At 42.4% G+C, this 25,992-nt stretch overlaps 1 protein-coding gene across 1 annotated transcript in view; it reads right to left on the bottom strand.

The window, feature by feature from the left end:
- Positions 1 to 25,992, bottom strand: part of bsnb (bassoon (presynaptic cytomatrix protein) b) — a 63,055-nt gene that overhangs the window by 7,162 nt on the left and 29,901 nt on the right. The window contains exons 5-6 of the mRNA XM_041958361.1: positions 9,212 to 9,982; positions 1,409 to 7,753 (exon numbers count right to left, since the gene is read on the bottom strand). Coding sequence (XP_041814295.1) covers positions 1,409 to 7,753; positions 9,212 to 9,982 — 7,116 coding nt within the window. The remainder of the gene's footprint in view (positions 1 to 1,408; positions 7,754 to 9,211; positions 9,983 to 25,992) is intronic.

Below are 25,992 nucleotides of genomic sequence, written 5' to 3'. Positions count from 1 at the left end.
CATTAATATAAGAATATTGTATTATATTGTATAAATAAAATACTGAAGAAAGAAATGTGTTTGAGAAGCTTATTAAATGCAAACATAAGCATGATATGCTACAACATTTTTTACAAATCACCAGGAGTATAAGTATAATGAAGCAATTGTGTCTTTTGGGTTCATCCAAATGTATTTTCAGAAATATGTTAATTGTCCCTTTACTGCATTGGTCAAACATCCACAGCATCTGGCCTTTTGTCACATTCCCTTAAAATATGTGTGTGTGACATGCAGGTAAGAACAGTCAAACATTACAAAGACACAGCTTAAAAAAATATCTATGCTAGTCTAATACTTACAAAATAGTTGTGTTGGGTAGATCCATGGTGACTTTTTAAAAGTATCCAAAAGAGAACCGTGTATAAAACACTAACACTAAAGATTAGAGGAACAAATGGGTAAAATGCCTGGAATCTGAGTTCTATGTTTGCTTCTGAGACTAATTTTGGTCCAAGTACAGTGAAATGCTAATTTACTCTGACCAGCTGCTAACAGTCAGGAAGATAGCAAGGCACCATCACATTGTATGTCCCCCTGGCAACTCTTACGGGTTTGCCAGATATAGAAGACATGACAGAAAGAGTACGAGAGAGAGAGAGAGAGAGAGAGAGAAAACAGACTAAAAGAGTAGAAAGGGGGAACATGAGGGAGGAGATACAGGAGAAAAGGACGATGGGAAAAGCTTTCCTGGCATGGCCAGCTGCTCTCATGAGAACATTCTGTCACCTTCTTGATGCCAGATCCTGTGTGATCAAGTATGTCCACACAAAGCATATCCTGCCTACCAATATATTAATTAATACATCTTTTTTTTTACTCTCAGACAAGACGAATAACATCTTAATTAAAAGGCCACTTTTTATGTTTCTCTACATTTAACTGGCTCTTTAAAATGTGGAATGAACTAACTTATATTTATGGGGTTTGGCATTTGCATCACTCAATGAAATATTATTTCGAGTGCAAATAATGTGACAAATTTTATGACATTGTGCGTAATGTCAGCATGACTTTCAATAGTCCAAATGTATTATAAATTCGTAATGTTCCTATAAAAAAACATAGGGCATATTATCCCATGCACATAAATATGAATGGTAAACTCGACATCAGGACCTACTGTCAGCATATGTTATATTTGATCAAAAGACTCACATCTCCATGGAGGACCTATCGCTGATTTGGGGATTTTTATAGACCTTAGCGTTAGCTTCTATTTATGTCATAAAGTCTCTTGTATTTTTAAAATTTGTTTTTTCTTCTGAATTCTCCTCCAAAAATATGTAGTTTTTATGTTATATTTGTTATTATCATGTTAAGCCTTAACAAATTTAGATAAGTGATAAATTCTGTGATGGTTTCGTACCTGACTGTTGGACACAGCTTGCTGATGATATGGGGAGAACCTGTTCTTAGCAGGGTCTTCTGATGTGGGGCTGAGAGGCTTTGGATCCGACATGGAGCGCTGCACACTTTTTATGGGTCTTGGTAGGGTCTGGTGGCGTTGGGGTGATTCAGCAGTAAAGGCCTTCTGCTGTGGTGTAACATGGGCCTTGTTAAGTTTCTCCTGGGAGGCAAATGTTGTCTCTAGCATGCGATGAGGAGACAATGGAGACACGGGGGAGTATAGTACCTGGGGAGATTTGGGGGGCTGGCGGCTTGGAGACTCATTTGGTTGCTGCTGATAGCCAATGTCCAGGGGATCTGGTTTCCTCCTCTCAAACTTAGCAACTCCTTGGAGTCTAGGAGAGGTTGGGTCAGATGTGTTTGCACCTACAATATGCAGACTTGTGGAATACGGACTAATAGTTGTAGGGACACTCAGCTGAGGGACGACCACACCCTGAGACTGAGACTCTGGTTCTGTCTGGCATGCCAGACTCTCTCCTTTGTGAGTCCTTTCAGGGGCTGCTATGTAATGTAATAGGTCAACCTTTGACGTCTCTGCCATGGTAATGTGGATTGCAGGGGAAATCCTGCCTAGCTGGTCAGGCTCTGTTTGGCATGATGAATCATTTGTGGTCTGAATCGCTATACTTGCAGAAGCCACTTTGGATGACCCCTCTGATTTAGCGTCACCACTGGATTCAGAGTGCTTGGATACACGTGATCGCCTACGCCTTACTGGCTGCTGGTCCCATTCTCCCTGGTCCTCCTCATCAGTCTGCACACTGCAGTCTGCAATACGCCTGGTTCTCCTACGCCTGTTCATGAATCTGTCCTCTCCATCTTCATCATCTGTTTGCACACAGCTGTCTGTAATCCTCTTCACAGAGTCCTCCTCTGAGCCATCCCTCAGCCGAGGCATGGAATTCTGCTTTTTCATAATCTTGGAATCAGCCTGCTTGTCAGTGCTTCTCAAAGACATTTCAGAGGCAGAACTATGAATAGGTCGAGCAGCCACCACGGCTTGGACCACTTGCCCATCCTGCCAAAACTGAACACTCTGTCCATCTTGCTGAATAACTCTACCACTCTGGTCACAGATAATAAATCCTTGAGGGGGCCCTCCTCCAACAACTACCCCTTGTATAGTACCCTGGGCAGATGTTGCTGCTGCTGCCGCTGCTGCTGATGCAGCAGCTGCCTCCGCTGCTGCAGCAGCAGCTGCTGCCTCAACTGCTGCTGTCTTTTGCCTTTTCTGCTCCTCTAACTGCTGCTGGAGCTGCTGCTGCAGAGACTGAATTTGTTCAAGCTGCATTCTCTGCTGGGCAAGTTGTTCTCTTTGCATAATGAGCTGTGTCTCCCGCTCTGCTTGCTGTTGCTGTAGGACTTGCTGTTTGATTGTATGCAGTTCTTGAATCTCACGCTGAACAAGTAGTTGTTCTTTTTCTCTGTGACGCTGAAGCTCCATACGATCTCTCTCAAGCTCCTCGTGTAGGCGCAGCTGTCTTAATTTCTCCAGTTCAACACGCTCTCGCTCTAATTGCAGCATGTGCTCTTGCTGTTGACTCAGTCTCTCATCCTCATTACCTTTATGGGCATCCATAGGAGGAGAAAGTTTGGAACTCGGTGCTAGAGCAGTAGCATGCAGTGTCACTTGTGGCTGGCCCTGTGGCAGCACTAATGGTTGAGGTTGACTAATGGATTGAACTTGGGCTTGGGTTTGAGTCAAAGATAATGGTTCCGTTTGAGTAGGTAACTGCTGTGGCTGCATTTGAGCTTGTATTGATTGGGCAGTCGGAGCTTGGCCTTGAGCTTGAGAGAGGGAGGCAACACTCTGTGAGGTAAGTTGAATGCGGTCTGTCTGTTGATCTGCCGTGGTTTGCATACCAGTTACTGGTACATTTTGTGCTCCGAGGTGTGCTGCAGGTTGGGTTGGTGGAATGCTTGCAGCTGTTTGTGCAGCAACTGTTGTTAAAGGCTTCCCAAGATACACAGGAGTTTCCTGGTGCAAGGTGCTTGCATCAGGCACACCGCCTGATGATGTGGCTGACGTAGGGTACTGGTTTGGAGGAGGGTAGGAAAATGGTCCCTGTGTGGACAGAGGCATTCTGGGAGTCACTTGAGGCAACCTGGTAAGGCTAGCCAATGGTACAGCAGTTACACCTGTAGGGTATGGTCTATAAATTCCTCTTGGCATTGGACGCAGGACAGAGGCAGGCTGAGTGGTAATTGGCAAGGTAGAGGCTATAGGGGTGTTTATGGTTGAATATATCATGCCATCACCTCCTCTCATAGCAGCAGGGTACAAGGCGCGTATACTCGCTTGTCTAGCATTTATTAGGTTTGTTAGGGTTTGTCCATTCGCTGTTGGTCTTCCATCTGGGCCATACAGTAAGTTTGCTCTTATTGATGCTAAGCTTTGCTGGAGATTTAGCCTAGCTAAAGGTCCACCCCTTCCAGCCCCATATGGTACCAGTTCAGGGTTATTTCCATACCGGCTGCCAAACTGGTCCACTGAGTTAAGAGCTGCACACATGCGACTGATCTCCCTGGCAGTGGTTGCACTGTACTGAGCCAGATTGGAATCCTGTGACCCTGTTAGGTCACGGGAACCATAGGCATAGTCAGAATTGATATTTGACATGGAGCCATATCGGCGAAGGGGTAATGAAGGGCCTGCAAAATCTCCTTGGTGACGTAAGTCTGTGTAAGATCCATACTGTGCTCCCATACCAAGGTATCCACCTTCATAAGCCTGATTCATGCTGCTAAGATCTACTGCCAGACCCCCCTGGACATTACTCTGATAGTGGCCAGCATCAGTCATAGAAGGCAGATTAGTATCAGACATAGAGGGCTGTATTCTTCCTGAGGGGACTATGGGTGGTTGATATGCTTTATGTTCCTCTGTCACTCCTTGTGTAGCTTGAGGCTGGTGTTGTTGTTGGCTGACATTATAATGTGGGGCATGGGGAGGTTGGGCTGCTTGAGAGGTTTCAGTGGTGAGATTATTATCTGAGGATACTGTTGTAGGCTTCTGAGTGAATGACCCTGAACAGGAACCAGCAAAGGGCAATTTGTAAACAACATCACAACAAGCCACCTGGTTTTCTGGTTTGATCTGTCCGGTGAGATCCAAGACCTGAGGAGGGGGAGGAGGTTCCTCTCGCTTTACCAGTTGAGTCACTGTGCCCCCCTGTGATGTGTTACTCTCATCAAGTTGCACCATCATAACATGGGGCTTACCCGTGGACAAGTTCATTACTGTTGGCTTGTTTTTTAGCTCTAAGGCAACTCCACCATAGATTTCATGGGGAGCATTAGAACCAGGAGCCCCAGACACTGATGGTGGAGCCACTGGGGATACTCTAGGAATGGCACTAGCAGTCACAACAGCCTGGGCACTGGTTGTCTGGCTCACTACAAGGTCTTTTTTCATCAGCAGTGGCTGGACCTGATTAGCTAAATTATAACGAGCAAAAGAGGATTGTTGGTGCTGCTGGAGCTGCTGCTCAAGAAGCTGTTGTTGCTGCAGGAGCTTCTGCTGCTGTAACTGCAGTTGTTGCTGTTGTATACCCAGGTTCTCCAGACAAGCATCAATTTTGGGAATAGATGGGTCAGAAACTGTTGGCTTACTTTGGGTTAAACACACAGCTGATCCAACACCCTGCCCCAAATCCACGCGGTTTTGCAAAGGATCTCCATACACAATTGGTTGCTTGGGTTGGGACATGAACATAGAACCTGCAACTGTGACACTAACTGTGGTTGGTGTTGATAAAGATATTTGTGGTTGCTCTTGTGCATTCAGGTTCATAATAAGGGGTTGCACTGCTGTATGTCGACCAGATGGCTGCTCTGATCCTAAAGAGTATCTTCTTGTGTCAGAGGCAAGGGATGTTAGATCCATCCCTTGATCTGTTATGATTATTGGAGCTGGCCTCATTGGGGCTCTCAGGTCCACCACATTTGTACTTGGATGAGCTTGGCCCTGACCTACAACCATTGAAGAGCCTGGAATATTTGAAATTTTACATAGAGATATATTTTCCATAGATCCACGACTATGTGCAGTTGTGGTCACGGTGCTCATACCAATATTTACTTTTTCAACATTTTGAGCCATCTGTGAACAATGTTTAGGAGATTGCTGTGATGGATGCATTTGTGGTGATGTTGGGGAACTTGTCGAAGGGGTCTGGGAGCTATACAAGGTTTTACAACTGACCTGTGTTGGTGATGACAAAGGGGAAGTGGAAGAATTTACAGTAAGTGGCTTGGCAGGACTTGTTGCATCGGAGCCTAGCGTAATTACCATCACTGGTGAATCTTGAGAGGACTGTTGTCGTGCAAGACGTGGTGAAATTGCTCTTTGTGGAGTCTGAACTCCATGGGATGCTGCAGCTGATGTAGGACCACCAGGCAAAGATGGCAGCTGCCTACCACTACCACCAGTTGGTCTCACAGATGGCGTATGCGTTGGGCTTTGTGCTGGAGAAGTGGTGGGGGAGACTGGGGGGCTGGGACCTTTGAAAAGAGAAAACACTTTGGAGGTTAGAGAGGATGCCCCAGGGTCAGGTGATGCCTGTGTTGGCCTCTGGGAGCCTGCTCTGCTGCCGGAAGGCAGGCTACCTGCCTGTCGAGTTGTGGCAGTCTGACTCACTTGGGCTTTGGTTGTGGCAACTCCAACAACACCTTCAATTTTGGCACTCTGTGTCATCATCCTATTTTGTGTTTCTTTGGATAGATGCTGTGCTGCATGAATTCCTGGAATTCTTGGATCACTCCCTGTTGTGGAGAAGGATATAGGTGCAGTAACCTGTGTTGGGCTTGAGCCAGGGGTTAGGGAAGTTCCTGCCTCAAGATGATGTTTACTGTCAGGCTGAGATGCACCTTTCTGCTGATTAACTGTTTGTCCTTGCCTCTGCATGAGCTGTGCCTTCTTCATCATCTCCTCATAGACTTCCTCCGCACTTTTTAGTGTTTTATCAGATGGTGACATGGCTGATGTCTTTTCTGTGGGGGAGTAGAGTGATGTGAAGGTCGGAAGGTTATATTCATTCCCTGATTTGTAAAGCTTTCCACCAATCATCTCAAAGCCCTCTGCCTCCGAGTCCATAGATGGTGAGTATTCAGAACATGATGATCTGTGAAGCTCCTCCATCTCTGCAGCCTGTCTCAGCTCTTCTGTTGGTGATGCATCCTCAATAGGAGAGAGATTACTGGGGGGAGTTTTGGATCTTTCCCTGCGTCGTTGTGCCCGTAGCTCCTCTTTATCCCTCTTTGTTTTTCGGGCAGTACTTCGGATCCTCTGCTGCTCTAGATCTCGCATCTGTTCCTGTTCTCTAAGCAGTTCTTCCTCCTCCCTGAGTTCATCCTCCTCAGATGAGTCCTCGATAGTGGGCAGCAATGGCCCATGGGACCGATGGCGAGCTTTCCTCTGCTGCTTTGCCTCCTCTAGTCTTGCCCTACGACTAGGGCTGCTGTCACTGTCATCCTCCATGGATGACACAGATGTGGGGGATGTTCCAGAGGTGTAGCTGGGAGTGGTGGCAGGTAGGGTGGATGAATATTCTCCCTTGGACCGCTCCTCAGGAGAACCAGTCAGACTCTCCATCTCTAGCTCAGGTTCTCGTAGGTCATGCTCAGTACTGAGCTCCATGTCTCGGTTGTAGCTGTTGGTGTTATTCAGCTCAATGGTCTTAAAACGCCGAAGGCCTCCTGCCATTACAACATCTTCCTCTTCATTTGCCTTATAGGCACCTTCTGATGCCTTGGTGTCATCTTCAAAACTATTAGAATGGTGAGACAGTCGTCGTCTCTCTTTGCTCAAGTCCCCACTGGTTTTATGCCCTCTTTTAGTCTTCTGGTTTCCAGGTTCTTCCAATTCCTCTTCATCTGCACTCATCTCCATAATTTGCCTCCGCATGAATTCCTCATCTGTTAAATCTTTATGTGACTTTTTCTGTCTCACTGGCAATGGTGAGAGACCACTTTCACTGCTGTCTTCCACATAATCATGGCGAAGCTTACAACTGAGGTCATCCTCTGATTCATCCCTTGCTGCATCGTCATCAGGACTGTGGTCCTGTCCTACAGACAGTGAATGTGGCCTGTGCTTCTGGTCTGAGGCAGTCTTTGACTCTAGTAGAGGCTTCATGGAGCTCTCTAGTTTGGTGATTTCTGAGGGGATGGAAGCACCTCTTTCACTGAGCTTGATTCCTTCTTCCTGGATCTGGCCTGTAATCTCACCATGAGAGCTGGAGATTCCATCTGAGGAGTACCCAGTGTCACTTAAACTCTGTGTACTTGATTTGTTGTAATCCTGAAGAGAGAGAAAAAGAGAAGGAGAGAGATCAGAAGCAAAAAAAAAGGCATTTTTCCCTAAATGAACTCATGACAAGGTCTATTACAAGCCTCAGTGCACATCTTGTATTTTGTACTATACGTCCCACTATTTCATTCAACTCATCAGCAGTGACATTTTCATGAGAACTTTTAGACAACAGGGAGTAAAATTAAGGCACTGGACCCAATGCAGTAGAAACAGTCTAGAGAATAATTACATTGGAAAGAACAAACCCTTAATCAAAGAAACAGATATAGTAACGCTTTAGGCTAAAATCAACCCAAATATTTACAGTCTATTAAATAGTTTTGGTTTTCAGAAATTAAACAAATTTGACTTTGCACACAGTTACCACCATTTATACATTTGTTATCTTGAAAACAAAAACATTTAATCTTAACTTAATCTCAACAGGCTTTACTCTTTAAATATATAAAATGCACAACAGGCTAATCTGAATCCAAATCAGAGTTTTTATTTTGACTTGTTTGTGAATATAATCTTATTTTGTATCTTATTAAAGCTATTGATCATATCATATTGATTTGGGTTGAGTTTGCCTTTCAAAGTTATGTACACACAGATGGATAAATACACTGACACACAGAGTGGATATAACACACAGTTGAACATACAAACATCTACAGACAAATGTCATTTGGTTACATGCTTGATTGCCATCTTTGATGCATTCTCCATTGCATTCTTCGAACCGTTGAAGAATAACGAACATGCTTAGAATGCTTAAAATATCATCACGAAGTGTCACAATAAATAAAAAAGCTGGTGTTTGATACAAACAAAATAAAGTGTACAAAACCGTGTGGAGAAATGGGGGAACAGGCTGAAGATGAGGAATGGCCGCTCAGACAATAATGATGATAAAGATGACAAAAAAGATGATGTTGGTGGCAATGATGATGAAAATAAAGATGGTAAGTATGTAGATGGTGGTGATGAAGAGGATTAAGGATGAAGATGCTGATGATAAGAAATTTCTGATGATGAACAGAGTTATGTATATATAATAAAGGTGTGATATGATGAACACAAATATGTAATAACTATTACTACCTTAGCGGTAATAGTACAAGTTCATGATGACTACAGCTAACTAAGTGTTGAGAATGAACAGTAAGTCAAAAATGATGAAGGTGGAATGATGGAACTAATTATTATGAAGAAGGAGTCGAAGGAAGAACAAGAGTTTGGATAACAGCAGTAACAAAAGTAGAAAACAAACATATTAAAAATATAACTACAGGATGAAGAATCTTAAAATGATATGTGTGAAAATGATGTGGAAATAATTATTAAAATGATGACGATGATGATGATGATTATGATGATGACGATGATGAAAAAGTAAAACTAAAAATCATAATGGTGAATCAAGAGTAACAGATGAAGGCGAAGTAGTTGCAGGTAGCTCACTTCATGGTGTCTTGACTTCTGTGCATCTTCAGCTATCTTCATGTCTTTTGGTGAAGAGAGTGTCTCTGACACTGCCTTCTTTGGTGAGGCCTTGACGTCTTCTTTTAGAGATTTAGATGTGATTTTAGTCTTCTCCTGGCTCTGCGGTTGTTTGCGGACCTGGTTGTTACCTGTGGGTTTAGACTGAGTAGGTGCTGTTTTTGTTTGGGAGGGAAAGGCCTTGGCATGGTTGGGTGTGGCTTTACCAGGGGTGGATGACACCTTGGCACTAGAGGGATGTGAAGGGCCCTTAGTCTGAGCAGAGGGCGGAGCAGATCCCTTTGCCTGAGTCGGCCCTTTGGTCTGAACAGGGCCCTTACTTTGAGCATGTGATTGATTAGGACCTTTAATTTGAGGTCCCTTACTCTGAGCTGATGGTTGTGTTGGACCCTTAGCTTGGGAAGGTGGCTGAGTTGAACCCTTAGGCTGGGTAGAACCCTTGGTTTGAGGGGAAGCTTGGCTGGGCCCCTTAGCATGAGGGGCAGGCCCAGCCTGTTTCACAGGAGAGACAGGGCCACTTACTTGGGGACCCGTTGGTTTCTGTTGTTGTTGAGGGCCTGTGGGCCTAGGCCCTGAGAGTTGATTGGGCGCTTTCTGCTGAGGTGGTTGTTGATTGGCTGTAGCAGGTGGCCGGGGGGATCCCACGGGCTGTGCAACAGGAGCTGGAATATCTCCCAAGCTTCCTGACAGAGCCCTCTGCGTCTGGCAGTTCAAGCACAGCCATTCTTTCTTCTGAAAAACAAACAAAGAGCACAGCGATCAGCAATGTTGAAATGAATTAATCAGATATAAGCACATGGTTTCTTATAACTCTATTAGTCATGTAAATCATTCAGCTACACAAAATACTAAAACTCAGTTTTCTTTGTGTCACCTGGATGCCACCCAGCGCCAGCAATAAGAAAACAAACGGTCAACAATCTGACTAAATACACAAATAATGCTCAACATTAGTGTTTACTTTGACACTGACAATGTGTTGACACATTATTTGATAATGATTTATGATGATTGATGGGTACAGAAGTGTCGGTTAGTTAGATACATTAAATCAGAAAGTTGTTCCTTTATAAATGGTCATGGAGTGGCATGGACTCAGTATAGCAGTCTGAACAACTGAGCGTTTGAAAGCTTGTCCAAACAAGGTCTTTCATCTCTTCATGAAGACTTAATCATTTGACAACATTAAGCACTCTCAAACAGGGTACACAGAGGAATAGTGCTTTGTGAATACAAATTACCACATCTGTTTTTAGATTGGAGAGGTGCAACTGTCATTAGACCCTTTATGGTGCCCACAGCAAACCTTCTATCTATCGAATAGGAGGATTCGTCCTTCATAGTCATCCTCACTGAACCCTATGTTATAGAGGTAGTTATAGATTCTGACACTGCTAAAAATCTAGAACAAAACCCATCAAAGACAGGATATTAGCATATACAGATTCAATTTCAGGTCAATGCAGCAGATCGATGAAACTGCTCAATGGAAAGAAATGGTTATATTACAGGTTATGAAAGCTGAAAAGAGAGGTGGCGGCACTATGTTTGTAAGACAGGCCCCCATTTCTATGATAATCATCTGTGCCTGAGGCCTGAAGGGGGAGCATTCTTCTGTCACAGACTAACACAACAAAACAAATAACCTCATAAACACCTCGACTGCCGATTACCATCTGCCAAATAAATAATTTCTTTCATTGGCATCATACTTCAAAAGCATAAATACAGAAGATGGAATTCAACAACATGGCCAGAAAAAGGGTAATAAATAAAAACAATGCAAGAGTCCAATGACTGTATCAGAGGACATCTTTACTGCGGTCCAAACAGTCAAGATGCCAGAGAAGGTTGCAAATACATAATTCATTTTTTTCACATGCCCTTACATTTTCCTCATATTGCAACTCCCAGATACAATCAGTAGTTGTGGAAGTTGTTGAGATTCTGTCATTTCTGTCACATATTTGAAACGGTGGGCAGCCTAGTTATCTGCCTTAATGATTAACTGCTAAAAACCTACATGACGAGCCAAAGAGAGACAGACAGAGAGTGACAATCATTTAGTCAGCGAGGAACATCCTAACAGCACGATAGGGATCTTATTCTAGAGACCCCAGAGACCAGCGTTTCACAGACAAGTTTCCAGTGATAAGGTCTGGGCATAGGACACAGCCTGTCTTCTTTTTCACTTCATAAAACTGGGTGGAGAAATTGATCAGACTCTGTGAGTGTGTCAGACTCTTGTGTCTCCTCTGAATTCTTGGAAAAAACTGTTGATCTCACTGGCCATGATGAAGGGCAGATACAGATCATCACAAACCACTTCCTGTAAGATTTGTGAAGGCAAAGGAATCTACAAACAATGGTTAACCGCTTGCTGATGTGGGTGGTAGGAGACAAAGCTATAGCCAAAAAAGGAGGAGGAGGAGGAGGATGGGAAAAAAGGAAGAAGAAAGCGGTGGTGGAATAATGATGATGGTGAGTGGAAGAGAGACGGTGGTGGTGAAGCTGATGGCCACAGAGGGTGTAATATTTACTTTAAGTGATGCTATTACTGTATATTGATTCTTATCAATCAAAAGTATATTGTTCACAAGCTTTGGAGGATCACTGGATACTATTTGTCTGATAATGTTCTCTATTAATCGATTATTTGGTCCATAAATGTCAGAAAATAGTAAAAAATGTCCAACACAAGTTCCCGGAATCCAAGCTGATGTCTTCAAATGTTTCGTTTTGTATGGCCAACATTCCAAAACCCAAAGACCCACTTTAAAGTCACAGAAGTCTAAGAAAATGAGCAAACGTTCACATTTGACAAGCTTGAACCTGAATTTTTTCCTTAAAAAAATGCTTGAACAATGATTTAATTATCAAAATTGTTGACACTTAATTTTCTATTGATCGACTAATCAATCAATTGACTAATTGTTGCAGCTCTAATTCAAAGCTTCATTCATCGGTTATCAAAAAAGCTGAGAGACACAGCCCTGGTTGTTGTATATGGTCTTTTGAAGTTGTTACGGTTGGCATGTAAGCAAACAACTTTCAAATTAAACTTTCAGCACACATAGAGCAACATTATCACCTGATTGGAGGACAAATGTAGGTCCCAAATTAACCAATTTGGTGCTGGACAGTGGACACACAGCTGCCTGTAGTGTGCCTCTAGTGGTAAGAGAGTGGTGAGACTCAACCTCTTTGGTTAATCTGAAATTTTTGACTCATTCAGTTTTGGTACCTGCAGACTTCAACTGCTCTTTTGCTAATAATAACTCAATTAGAGCCCTTATGCAACATGTTCAATTATGCAACTCCCTCATTTAGAGATGATGTTTGAATCATGACTACTGTGAAAATATGCAGTTCAAGAAGGATAATGCTGGAATAGTGTGGGCAGCTACAACATTTTTCAGCATAAAAGGAGATGAAATAAGAGTGTGACAAATACTCGGCCAAAATTCAAGGACAGTAGAAACCACAGTGGCTATGAGAGCTGTAGGCTCCTATTAAGTTCACCCACAAAGTGACGTTCCCAACTGCCAAATGTAAATATAACATGGTATACAGACAGATCTAGTACCTACACTTGAAATCTATGTTTAATTTGCTATTTTTGCTGATGCTATTTTTCCATTAGAGATTAGATTCTTAGCGTGCCCAAATCCTGCAGGAATCTGTTGTTTCAACTGAGACCACAAAGCGTGGATGGAGCCATTGGCATGCCAAACAGACAGACTTGCTTTGTTTTCATCTCTCTCAAGTGCTCTACTGAGAAGCTATATATAAACAGGTGCAGCACTCTCAGAACTAGCCATCTGTGCCGGTTCTTTCACACGTTAAAAAAAATAAAATAAACGTGTAGAAATGTCAGCGTCTGTGTATGTGCAAAGCTAGTGCACACTGGGATTGACGGAAAGCTACTGAAGCTGTGCTACAATATAGACAGTAAGGAAATCTTGTGTGTGTTATTACTGTACGCACACATGCATACATGTGATCACATTATCATCCGATCTACAGAAACTCACTTCCAACGTCCTCAAAATCACATCAAACCTCCCTTTAGTTTTTTTTTTTTTTCTGTTTGGGTGGCGAGTATGTTCTTAATATCAGAATTTAATTAGATACCTACATTAGATACTAATGAACATTTGTCTTCATGGAGAAGCTTTCTTCCTGCCATTTTGGCACTGCCAAACTCCCCTCTTTGCTCCTGAATCAGCATAACATCACTGCGTGGGTGAAAGGGAGAAAGGAGCAAGGCCAAACCAGAGCTGGGAGTAGCAAATTATTCATGTAGAGTGCTTTCGCTTGTACAGCAGTGAGCAATGTGGGCTGTACTTCCCACCTCTACCTACACTGTGTGAAGAAAATCAGGCCCGTATAAAAGACTGAGCCTCTGTGCTTCTGAGACAGGCCTTTAATGCACCCTGAAAACAAAGCAAACAATTTACTGTGGCAATCCCCTTCTACTTTTTAACTGCCTGCTGAAGAGCAGCACTTCAACAGCTCAATACACAGAAATTACACTACAAAAGAGACAGATAACAACATATTTTCGTCAAGAAGATTTTTGTTATTGCCAACACTTAAACTGACTTAGCTCTGCGTTGTAGTTCTGTGTTTTTTCATCATTTACTTGACATCTCACTATTTGTGTTTTGGCTGGATTGTGTGTGTGTGTGTGTGTGTGTGTGTGTGTGTGTGTGTGTGTGTGCAGCACAGTTGTGTGGCGGCAGCCGGTTTAGTTTGTTAGTGAGATCATCTCGTTAGTGAACTGGTAACCTCATTAAATGGCAGGAGGTTAACTTGCTCAGTGGAAAGTGTACTTATCCTTGGCTCTGAACTGTAACTCTGACAAGACGACACACTGACTGTAATCAATCAATTACTTTTGAAGCGTTTGGTGTCTGCGTTTATCCATTGCAACACTGATAAGTCAATAACAAAGCTGGCTTTCAGCATCCAGTTTCAGGACACTGTGACAGAGCGCATGATGTTTGAACACCTGCATCCTTCTAAAGGTCTCTACTGTCTACAGCACAGCTACTGCATCAGTGTGTTGCATCTCTAATCAAAATCTCAATAAGACCTGGTACAAGACAGTCACAAAGAGAACCTATTGGTTAGAAAACAAGCTAACTCTTTTAAACTAACTGATCTCTACAATAAAGCCAGAACTAATGTCTAATGTCTAATGCTTTTGCCGTAATATCACTTAGTTATAGCTACTGTTTTTATACTGTGTGTCTGTGAAAATGAGTAATTCTACGGTGTCCCTGAGAGCTCAGTGCACTGCAACTTGGCAAAGCACATGCAACTTACACAAATATCCATCTCGACTACACATGTGCAGTATAACAAAACACAAAAAGTTGTTGAAAACTCTGACATGGAGTTAAAGAATTTGGTGGTGATTCAAGTGTGTTTCAGTTTAGACACTCTGGTTGTATGATTCTGATATCATTACAGACATTTGTGTGCAAGGGTGTGTTGATAATGTTTTAGTGTCCACTTAGTTTTGTCAGTTTTTCAGCATCAGCATTTTTTGCATTCCTATTTGCTTGTGTTTTCTGTATATTGTTGTGCACACAGCTTATTTCTGTATGTGGTTGTTTTTTTGTATCTGTTATGGTGCATATGTGTTGTAAAATCAGTGAAGATGTTTATGGGGGTGTTATTGTAGCAATAAAGAATCCAAAACTACAAATATATAAAGTATCTTAGCGATGGTGCATTGTGGAGCTCATCCAACAACTGCTTGTTTTTGCACAGTTGTACATATCTATAGCAAATAATTCTCCAGATACCCAGATAATTATCTTAAGCACATGGTGTCCACAAAATTTGAACCATAAAGTAGTCCAGCTGAAGTATGCAGGAAGTGTTTGGTGTTTTTGACGCAATAGCAAATGTGAATTCTGTTTGGGAGGAGGGGGGTTGCCTCTCACTTGGCACGATACCAAGAGTGGAACTGAGAGAGCGTCAGTGAGCGAACCTGAATCCACCGAGAACAAAGGTGGATAGAGTGAACACCGACAGTACAGTGATGCTCCATCCAGTCAGCTCAGAGCCGGAAAATCTGCCCTTTACTGTCAAAATAATGAGGGATTGAACACTGCAGGTTACCATAAGGAAAAGGTCAGAGACATTGATCCCGTTCTCATGGATTGATCCCGCTCTCAGAGGGGCTCGCTGAGACATTACAGCCCTGATCACTCACACAATGAGTTTGTATGTGTGAGTACGTGTGTGTATGTGTGCAGCCTGTGTGTGTGCACGCAAGTATGTGCGTGACTGCATGTGCATCTGTCCACGTCTATACGAGTGTGGCTGGGTATACCTTCACCAAATTACAAGGAAAGCATATTAATTAGCCAGACTGCAAACCACTAATGACGACCAAGGCTAAAAGAAGGTATGTGAATGACAAATTAAAAGCGCTCAGATGGGGCTTGATTTGATTAAGGAATGCACCATCCTGAATTAACATCCGGCCATGTTTACTGTCTCTCTCAATTTGCGGTGATCCAATAAAGGCAAAAATTGCTAAAATGTAGTGGAGCAAGAAGACCAAGCACTCAAAAGTAGCAGATGAACTCCAGGCTATAAAAGGTGTTCAACTTGTAAAAAACAACAACAACAATGAAGCACAAAATGGAAACAACTTACTTCAGGCAAACTTGCACAGAGAAAGAAAAAATAAATCGGAAACCCCCTGAAGACTTTCAGAGTGTGGCTCGAATGAGAATTTCAAGCTGCCATAATTGTTTGTTTTCTGTAGTTTCCCTGCTAATCAAACAATTATCCACTTTCACAACTACAAGACAACTCACAAGATATCACAACTATAAAAACATGAACATTGTCTAAAATTAATTACATTATTTTAACCTGGATACACACTTATACACTAATACCTGAATACCTACAACCCCTGTTCCAAAAAAGTTGGGACACTGTGTAAAACATAAATAAATCAGAATGTGATCATTTGCTAATCCTTTTTGAAATATATACTCCAATGAAAACAATGGAGCAAACACATTGAAAACATTAAATATATTGTATATATTTCACTGATTTTTTTAAATATCTGCTTACTCTGAATTTGATGCAGCCACATGTTTCAAACAAGTTGGGACAGGAGCAACAAGGAACTGGGAAAGTATGGGTATGAAAGGAGCATCCTGGAAAGGTTCATGGAGCGAGGTTCACTACTTTGTGAACACATGGTTGTATAAAGGATGTTACTACATGGACTCAGATAGACTGCGTAAAGCTGATGACAGTAAAGTTGTTGTTAGTTGTGCTATTTTCACCAGCTAGTCCTTAACTTTGTCTGCACACTGTCACATACTGCAGAAATATGTATTTCTTATCCAACGACAGAACTGCGTCTTGTTAAATCTAGCACAATGTGGTAATTAAAAGTAATCCAGTGTTAAGTTCAGTCTTTAGCTACTGATTTATTTTTGTGTAGGTTTGATATTCCAGGTGGGTCAGGGACTCACTTCTGGCTGAAATGCAGCTATGCAGTGTCTCTTTGGATGAGAAGAGGTGACTACTGGAAAACCTTTTTTTCCAGGGAGAGATCACTACAGTAAAAATGCCCCCAGTGGACTCTCTGATCTTCCTTTAAAAAAACTACCCACCTTTTTCTCTACAGGGCTTAACAAAAGGTCACACTGCTCAACAGCTCAACTCATAAGCCACAGACTTTTCTCTTTTTTAGTTGCAACCATGAAATAAAGGCCAAAATGCACAAAAGTAATGTTTACAAAAAACATGCCCAGATAACAGACCTGCAGAGCCAAACTGCTGGTGAGGCAAGAATATTTTGAAAGGTTTTAACACTTCCTACCCATGGAGGGAGCCAGAGAGCGCAGAATTTCACTGAGTGATATGGAGCTCCGTGGGAGCATACACACCCACACAGCAACATGAACGCACAGAGCAGAAAAACAAACAGTCTGCTAAATATTGCACCTGGAGTAAGCTGCATATTTAACACCAACCTTTTTAACATCATCTTAGCTCTAGTCCCCTACGTTAGCGGTGGCGACAGTCACACCCACCTGTCCCTTTTTATTTCTGACACACACGCACAGACACACACACACCCACACCAGTATACGTTAATACGCTGCTCAGCAGAGTGTACGAACACATGTGCAAGCCAACATACTGTGTGTAACATACACCTCAGTATTCTCTTCTCACTGTCAGTCAACTCACAGCAAGAGTCTGTCCCCCGCATGGTTTCTCTGCCAGGAACCAGACCACAAGCTGTGAGCAAGAAATGTCAGCTGTCATTAAATGCCGTCACATACCTCACAGAGATATAATATTTTAGGTGTTTATTAACAGGAAGGAAGATCACTTCCCACTAAGTGGTAGTTTTCATGCTCGCAACAGGAGTCACCCGTGTAAAAGAAAACTGAAGCGATGTGAGAAAGACAGCTGCAAACTTTCTGGGAGGAGTGTGAGCAAATAGAAACGTGACAGCGGTGCATGCGGATATTGAACATTTGCATGCAACAACACAGTCACGCACCATGTGTAATCCTCTCCCAGAAAGTTTCACTTCTGAATGTCAAACTTTGTGTCCCCTCCTTCTTACATGAGTAATCCCAAAATAATTCAACAATAGCTTTTACATCTCCTGCATCAAAACAGTCTTGGTCATTACCTGAATGTAAATTGTTTTTTGACAACGGACAACAAAAGTGATGACCACGTCAACCTTCAAAGTAAGAACAGTGAGCTGAAATGAAGAGGATAACTACGTAACAACAAAGGCAGAAATCATCATAATGATCCTTCAAGTTCTGTGTCCCACAGTGATTAATGAGGCGTGCGACAGAGGAGGTCATAATTAATTTGTAACAAGTGAAGGTCAGGGGAGCAGAGGGTCAGCGTGAATTATTAACTACCACTACCACGTCTACGGGGTGTACTGCCAAGCAGGAGTGAATGGGGTGAGTTTAAGGTGAGTGGGGAAATATGTCACCCACAGTCTGGTGCCCAGACGCATACGTTTAATACCACTAAAGGAGCATAGGAAGACAGAAACACGCTGCATATAAAGTAGAGATGTAAACAAATGTAAACAAAAATGCAACAGTGGCATTCAAAGTTTGCTATAAAATCCATTCTAAAAAACTGTACTCACTGTTTAAATGCAGTAATATTCACAATAAGAATCAAAGATCAGCAGAGCAGGTTACTCTATCAAAGCCCTATTAGAGCCCTTTAAACCACCGTATCCATTTCTATTGTGCAGAGTCTGAATGAACGGTAGTTTAAGACTACCAAGTGCGCAGTGCAAAGCGTGAGCGAGCACATGTCACAGCAGCGTGCCAGGCTGGGCCATGCCACACCACGGCTGTGACAGGTCAGTAAGAGTCAGCAGGTATATAGGTCAATCCCCTGGGACTCCTTCAATGGGGACACGTGGTCAGGCCTGTGGATTAGTGAGGAAATGAAGGATCATCTACTGAGCAAGCAGGACTCAACTACAGTTGCAGTCACTCATATAGAGGTCCACCCAGTGCATTCAAAATGAATTTACAAAATATAGTACCTCGCCATCACAATGAGCTTTGCAGGGCCAAATAAAGAGTCTGCACACTAAATTGTTCTGAATTAATACTACACCATCTTCACCTCAGAGTTTTAAAAACAGCGGCATGTTCAATAGGCCAAGCTGCAGGTAGACAAGCCAATTTTCTGAGAAGTCACTGAGATTATTTTTATAAGAATAACATCATATCAGTCACAGTCTTGTCCCAGTAAAGAGCCTTTCAGATCTGGAAATAATCCAATTCTATTAAAAACTACAGTAGTGTCTAAGGCTGAAAACAAGACAGATGTTGAACTTGATACGATTGTGGGAGGCTTTGCAAGCACCTCCTCGCCCGGTTCTTCATGTAGAACTGTGAAATATAAGTTGAATTTCCAGAGAAAAGCAAATTATGCTTTATGTACACACTTTTGACCAAAAGTCAGCAAATAAGCCTCTGCAGTTCCCAGCTCAACCAGTGTCCAGCTCTACCTCACTGCATATTTTATACAAAAACAAATTGAAACAAAAAGATTTACTACCTCACTGTGCAACCTTACTTACACATGGAATTACATCCAAAAACAGTTTCGATATATTTTAGCAGGCCTACAGCTACCTACTTAGACAAAGTGGAGCTTTGAGCTAATGTGCTAATGTTAGCTTGTTAACATGCTGACACAAAATGCTTAACACAAAACGCAAAGTACAGCTGAGGCTGATGGGAATGTGATTAGCAGGTGCTAGATAAGTACAGAGTTTAAAAATGAAAAGGGATCACCAAAGTTATTGCAATGCATCCTCTGGGAATTATAAATGTATGTAAAAAATTTCATGGCAATCCATCAAGTAGTTGTTAAGATAAAAGTGCAGATTGATTGACTGAGCAGCCAAACAAAATCCTCGTCCACAGAGTGATGCTGCCAGCATGGCTGAAAAGAGATATGTGTTAACTAATGAATAGTATTTGTTTGTTTGTTTGTTTTTGTTTGTTTTTTGCATAGAAAAAATATCAGAGAAGCTCATCTTAAAGGCTAAAGCTATCCTTTACTTGATTATTATGTGATTAATGTGCATAAACAAGCACATTATCAAAGTGTGCACAGTAGGAGATTCATGTTTTTCTGAAAACAGCAGCAGTCTACACATGAAATAACTTTTTTCTCCAGCAGAGTGTGTTGCTGCAGAACAACAGCGTGTCATCTGCCATTAAATGTGTGTCTCTGCTGTCCCTCCAAGGGCAGGGTAGCACAGGGTCAGTTCGTGTTCTTTGCTCTTTATTTACTTATTCTGTCTGTCTCTATTTGCTTCAAAGGGGGCAACAGGTGCCCCCTTTTACCCATCTTACAGGGCAGATTGGCGAGACTGTCGTGCCTCAGTAGGGGGGCCTCGATACATAAATAAGACACTGTGAAAAGACATCCAAGTGATCCCACAGGATAATTTTGTCTGAAAGCGTTTTTCTAACCACACATCTTCTTTCTGAAGTGAAGTCTGGCTCAGACACAGACTCGTGAAGGATATTTCTACCCTTTCTGCTACATGTGGGCAGGTTGGGAAAAATGAAAAACAAATGCGATTAAAAAATTCTGAATAAAAATTTCTAATTCTATTATGTAAAATATGTCATCTTAGAAACACTTAAAACAACCCAAGAGTTGTCTAAATTCAGAACAATAACCATCATATAGCAGGTGTACATATGAGGTAATAACCCTAATCCAGCGCCTACACCATGTCTAAATATAACTGAATCTTTAAGGGAGATGTGGATCCACCTCCTTCATCCCTCAAAGAAGTCAAATCTTTCCTAGAGGACAAGAACAATCCAATATCCCACTTCACACACTTCAGGACTTGTAAGACCTCATTTTAAAGGACAACTGAAGCAGTTCTAAAGGCAAAAGGTGGTATTTAACTTTTCCTTTGTTTTCTTTTTATTTTTTTAGAAGCCTTTTGACACAGCTCTGCTAATTTGCTCTGAGAACATTCAAGATGAACTGCAGTGTTTATCCCTTTGCTATCTTTCTTAAAAAGCACCCAGAGCAGCGGCATAGAGCTCATCTTAGTTTAGCGAATGCTCCTCTCGCTGTCGTCAAACTGTCTAATGCAGTCACTATAATAACAAGTCTTTGATTTGTCTTATTTTCACCTTCCTACACTGCCTACCTCCTTCATTGTGCAGTCATATTTCCTGACTCATCCACTGTTCTACACCTTTTTTGGGCTTTAATCAGCATACAGGCTTAATGTCAGCTAAATAATGAGACACAGAATTCCAGTGTGGCTGAATGAGATTAAGTCAGATGTACGCACTCGTCAACTACAGTATAGTTTCTCTGAAGCGTCATACAGACGATGGGTGATGCCATGGGTAATCTGCGCACTCCCATGGACTCACAGGAAGATTAAACAGCCCGATGTCTGTTTTGCAAAACCAGAACAAAAGTAGTGGCAAAAACAAAAGTCAGACCTCGAAACATACATCTGTTTTCCCAAATGTTAATCAAGATGCAGCCAAACAATTTTACACTGTGGTTGGCAGCCGAGCCAAAACAAGTCATGTGTCTCGTCGCATATGTCTGTCCCCAGGACAAGTTAATCAGGCTGTCTTCTCAGCCCTGTTTTATTTTAGATGAGTTTCTAATACTCCCGCCAGGCAAATCTACAACTATCAGCCAAGCAAGTACAATTCATGTATCTTAAATTTATCTTTTTAAGTCTATCTAATTTAAGTTACTCAAGCTGCAACCTATCAACAGCGTCTAGTCACATGACTACTTTACTGGAAGAAGTCCAGCAAATATATATGTCTACTGATGCTGCACCAGTCTTTCAGACACACTGTTCACAGCAGACATGTACATGTTTGAACTTGGTTAGCAAGTCTGTAGGCCAGTATGGGCATAAGCATCATTTGAGTGAGCACTGGACCTGCACATATGGGAGAGGACAGCAGTGACACAATGCACTATACACAATATCAGTTAAAGACGACAGCAGTTACAGAGCTGTGGTCACACACAAGATACTAAAAACAAATCTAAAAATACAGCCATTTATCTGATACATGTTAAGCAAAGAAAGTCTTTATGAACACTTCAAACAAACTAAAATGTATACCAAACATTTCTCCATAATGTTGAATATTAATTACAAAGCAATCAACGCGGATGTTTGGAAAAAAAAGACTTATTTGAGCATTCGACACTCAGCTAATTTACTTCACTGAGACTGTATTGGTATGGTTTGATCAGATTTGATTGACAGTGTCCTGGCAATGTAAGCAAACAACACACAACTGTCATTATATATGAGCCAAATGTTGCTAATTCCTGATTGGTGGACAGAAATGTGTGACGTCACGGTTTTACCGTTCCACCCACTTCAAACCACTGAGGAGGGCACATACAAGAACACAAATACAGAAATCTCTCATGTGAAATAACCAAACTACTGTAACTTTGTCACACAAAAATGAGACCATGTACGAGCTAACTGCTCAAAGTAAGATGCTGATCGAGAAAATAGTTCAAATGTGTATATTCAGGGATAAGATGACTGCCATTTTGCCTCAAAATCATTTGTTGATGTCTTAGGCTAACAACTTATACACAGGCAAAATGTTTCACTACTGATAACACAGAAATACATTAACTCACACATGTATGAATGATACTGAAGCCATTTAAAAAGCTAACATGTCCATAGGAAATATATTTCATTTCACTTCTTTGTAATGTGCTCATTTTAGCAGTTAGAGCTGTTAATGGAAGAATGGAAAAGGTGGCAGACCCGGTGGTGAGCTGTGAGTGATTCTCAGGAGAGATAAGAAAGCTGAACATGCATTCAGTACAGCAGATTCGTCAGGCATCTCTGCTGCATCATTTTCTACAATAAATGGTACAGTGATCACAAATTCAGCTTTTTAAAAAAAGAAACCAACTATTCATTTGAGCTAAGCTTTAGCCGTTGTGCCACACCCCCCAGCAGCAAACAGCGCTGGCAGTGGAGCCCCGGTGTCTTCACGAATGCAGGCAGTGGGGCAAACGTCTCATGAGCGTCATGGTCCTCATGCTTCCTTTGCTTCTGTTGTTATTAGTTGTCAGGCTGCTTCTCAGAGCAGCAGCCCAGACCCTCACTTGCTGATCTGGTCATCTCCACTGCTGCCTGACAGCTGCAGCACTGAGAAGATTAGCAAGGGGTTAAATGTAATATCTGAGCGATCAGTGAGCTTTATCTCTTTCATTTTGTCTCCCAATCTCCTGCTCCCTTTCATTATAGCTCTCCCTCTGTCTGGCAGTGTTTTTTTTTTCATTCCCTGACATACAACTGCATGTCTCTGTTCCATAATCTCACATTTGTGTTGCCAGCCTTTTAGTATTTGCAGCCTGTAAGCATAGTGCACACTCAACTAAACCCCTCCTTCTTTCCTAATGCCAGCATTAGGGAGTAGCTGCATGCCTGAGGCGCTGCGAGGAAGAGAGAGCGGGAGCACCGATGAGGCGGGTGAAGTGATGTGTTGAGACAGGAGGGCCCAGTAGCAGGGGTGGGAGGACTGCTCCACCCCACCTCTGTGGGTCTGACAGTGTGGATAGCACAGCCATGCCAGAGGCCCCTGAGCATCGCTAAAGCTCGTTAGCATAGCCACCAGGCCTTGAAGATGATGAGTCCTGAAGAGGTGATTAAGCCAATGCTGAGGTCCCGTGTAGGCTTCAAAGCACATTCCCTCACAAGGTGGGAGAGGAAGGGCATTTGAAGATAGAACCACAGAAAAGGACCGGAGGGGTAATTCAAGTTCAATATGGTCACTGTGCTCCTGGATAGTCATTCATCAAAAGAGCTGATATTGCTGCTGGTGCAGGCAGGGCTCGGAACAGGTCGAGGTTGACCTCAAAGACATCACATTGTGGTGCTCAGAAGCCACGCAGAATAATGTACATACGATGCAATCCCAGCGTCAAAAGGTGCTAGTCTTTGTAGGTTTGCTATTTCCGGTCATCCTCAGGTTTAGAATAATATGCCAACAAAATGTGAAAAATCTTAAAAAGCGCAAGAATACTGGAAAGTAAAAGCAGTTTTGGGAGCTTTGCCCTGGATCTCTCAGCTGGTCTGTGATATACAAGAGTTTAGACAAAGTGTACGCAACTCCCGTTCAGTCTGAGCCCAGAGCCTGCAGCCAAACACAAAGGTCCCAGAGACAAGAGTGAGTGGCATTTAAGCCTCCAAACCAGCGAGCCATCTGTGCTGGGTGCTACATAATCTCAACAGGAAGCAGTCATTGCTTTACATCACACATCACCTTCCTGTCTCCACCACAGGCACGCGCTGAATTTTATCAGTGAAGGTGCTGTGGATTGTGGACATGTGTCGCCTTATTAGAAACACAGAGGATTTAGGTGGAAAACCTTTGTTTCACGACTACAGTCTCTTCCACACTAATTTATTTATCAGGCAAAGTCAAACTGGCATTGTCTCAGTTTAATCATCCAACAAGGCTTACTATTCTCTGATGGCACTTGTTTGTGTGGGTGGATCTCTACAGTGGTGTGTTGGGGTTAAGCACCGTACTCAAGGGGATCACTACACTCCCTCAACACGGATTAGAAACACTCTCAACTATTAGCTCCTTCTACGAGACCCCCCCAAACACACACACAGAAACACACCCTTCTCTCTGTCTCTGTCTCTTTTTGTCTGTGTCTGTATCACCTCTTATAAATACTCTGTCTTATTGCAGGGGTTTTAAAATGCTCGCCCTGCTGCTGCTGCTAAATCAACAGAGCGCAGACTGAATCAAGAGGGCTGAGTACCCGTGTTGCAATGTCAACTGCAAGTGATTCAACCAGAAGTAATTGCCAATTCAATCAATGTGTCAACAGCAAGCGGTCTCCTACTAAGGCATGTAGACAGGAGTAAGAGGAATGCAAACGGAGGGAGAGGAGCACTGAAACGTGCAAAGAGAAAGAGGGTGCATGTGTAGATACATGCTGAACTACGACTGAAGCAAGAGAGACATGAGAACAAAACAACCACAGTGTCATATTTAACAATGTCAAGGGGGGCATTTTATGTATTTGGCACATCACATAAATCTATATAATGTGGGAGAGCTGCAAAATATTGTGGATGAAATAAAATAAGGTACAAGCCAACAATTAAATATTTCATTTCTGCTTTGGGCATACTGGCAGTTTTACAGTGAGGTGAGTACACTCATTTAATATATTTGCAATAGGAGAACAGGAGGGTGAAGTACAATGGTGTGTGTAGGTGTCCATACTGTGTATGAGTGTGTATGTGGGTGTTTGCAAAGCTGGAAAACTTCTTACTTCCTACTACCAGACGCTTCCAATAGCATTTTAAAATGGTGGTCAAAAACTTAATATGGGTTGTTGAAATAACTAAAATCACAAAAAAATGTCTTTATTGGAAATCATATTATTTTATTTATCAGCTCAGTTGTTATCAGTTATTTGTATCTGACTATAGCAATTCAATTATGTTATTATTGGTAGTCTTTATGAATTAAAAAAAGAAAACATTTCTGTGTTCACACAATCATTTTTGAACACTGAACTGACAAATATTGCAATCTTTCTCATAATATTGCTCAAGACCCATGGCTTGTAATCTAGTAGTTCCCAGGAATGTGTTTCAGTGGGCGTGAATACATGCATTCTGGCATGTGCAGCATGTGTAAGATGCATGTGGGCGTGTGACGCTGAATTCTTGTACCAGCACTATGTGTGTGCTGGCTTCTGTAAGCACACAGCACATGCAGCGAAAAGGAATATGGAAGTATTAAAAGGTGGTAAGCAGCTGATTGAGGCCGGGTGGGTGTTTGAATCTGTGATGGTGTACCATCATCACTTTGGGAGCAGCCAGGCTGAGCGCGGCAGGCTAGGATGCATGATGCCGGCAGCCATCTGGCTTTGGATGGGACTCCTGAGGGAGACACAGGCTGGTGCCAACCTTCAGAAAACACTTCCAGCATGTTTGAGAATGAGAATGACATGTTCATCTATACTGTGGCTCTGTGTGATAGCGGCAACTGTGTTCCTGCAGAGCGCTGACACATTCACAAATACTACATGTCCCGCATATGTTTACTGTATGTTGGGTGCGTCCTCAAGGACACTGTAGTCTAGAGCAAATTGCATTGAATGGA

The sequence above is a fragment of the Chelmon rostratus genome, chromosome 2, assembly GCF_017976325.1.
Source record: "Chelmon rostratus isolate fCheRos1 chromosome 2, fCheRos1.pri, whole genome shotgun sequence".
Taxonomy (NCBI): Eukaryota; Metazoa; Chordata; class Actinopteri; order Chaetodontiformes; family Chaetodontidae; genus Chelmon; species Chelmon rostratus.
The sequence above is the reverse complement of the archived record's forward strand: the minus strand, read 5'-3'. Positions and strand labels throughout refer to the sequence as shown.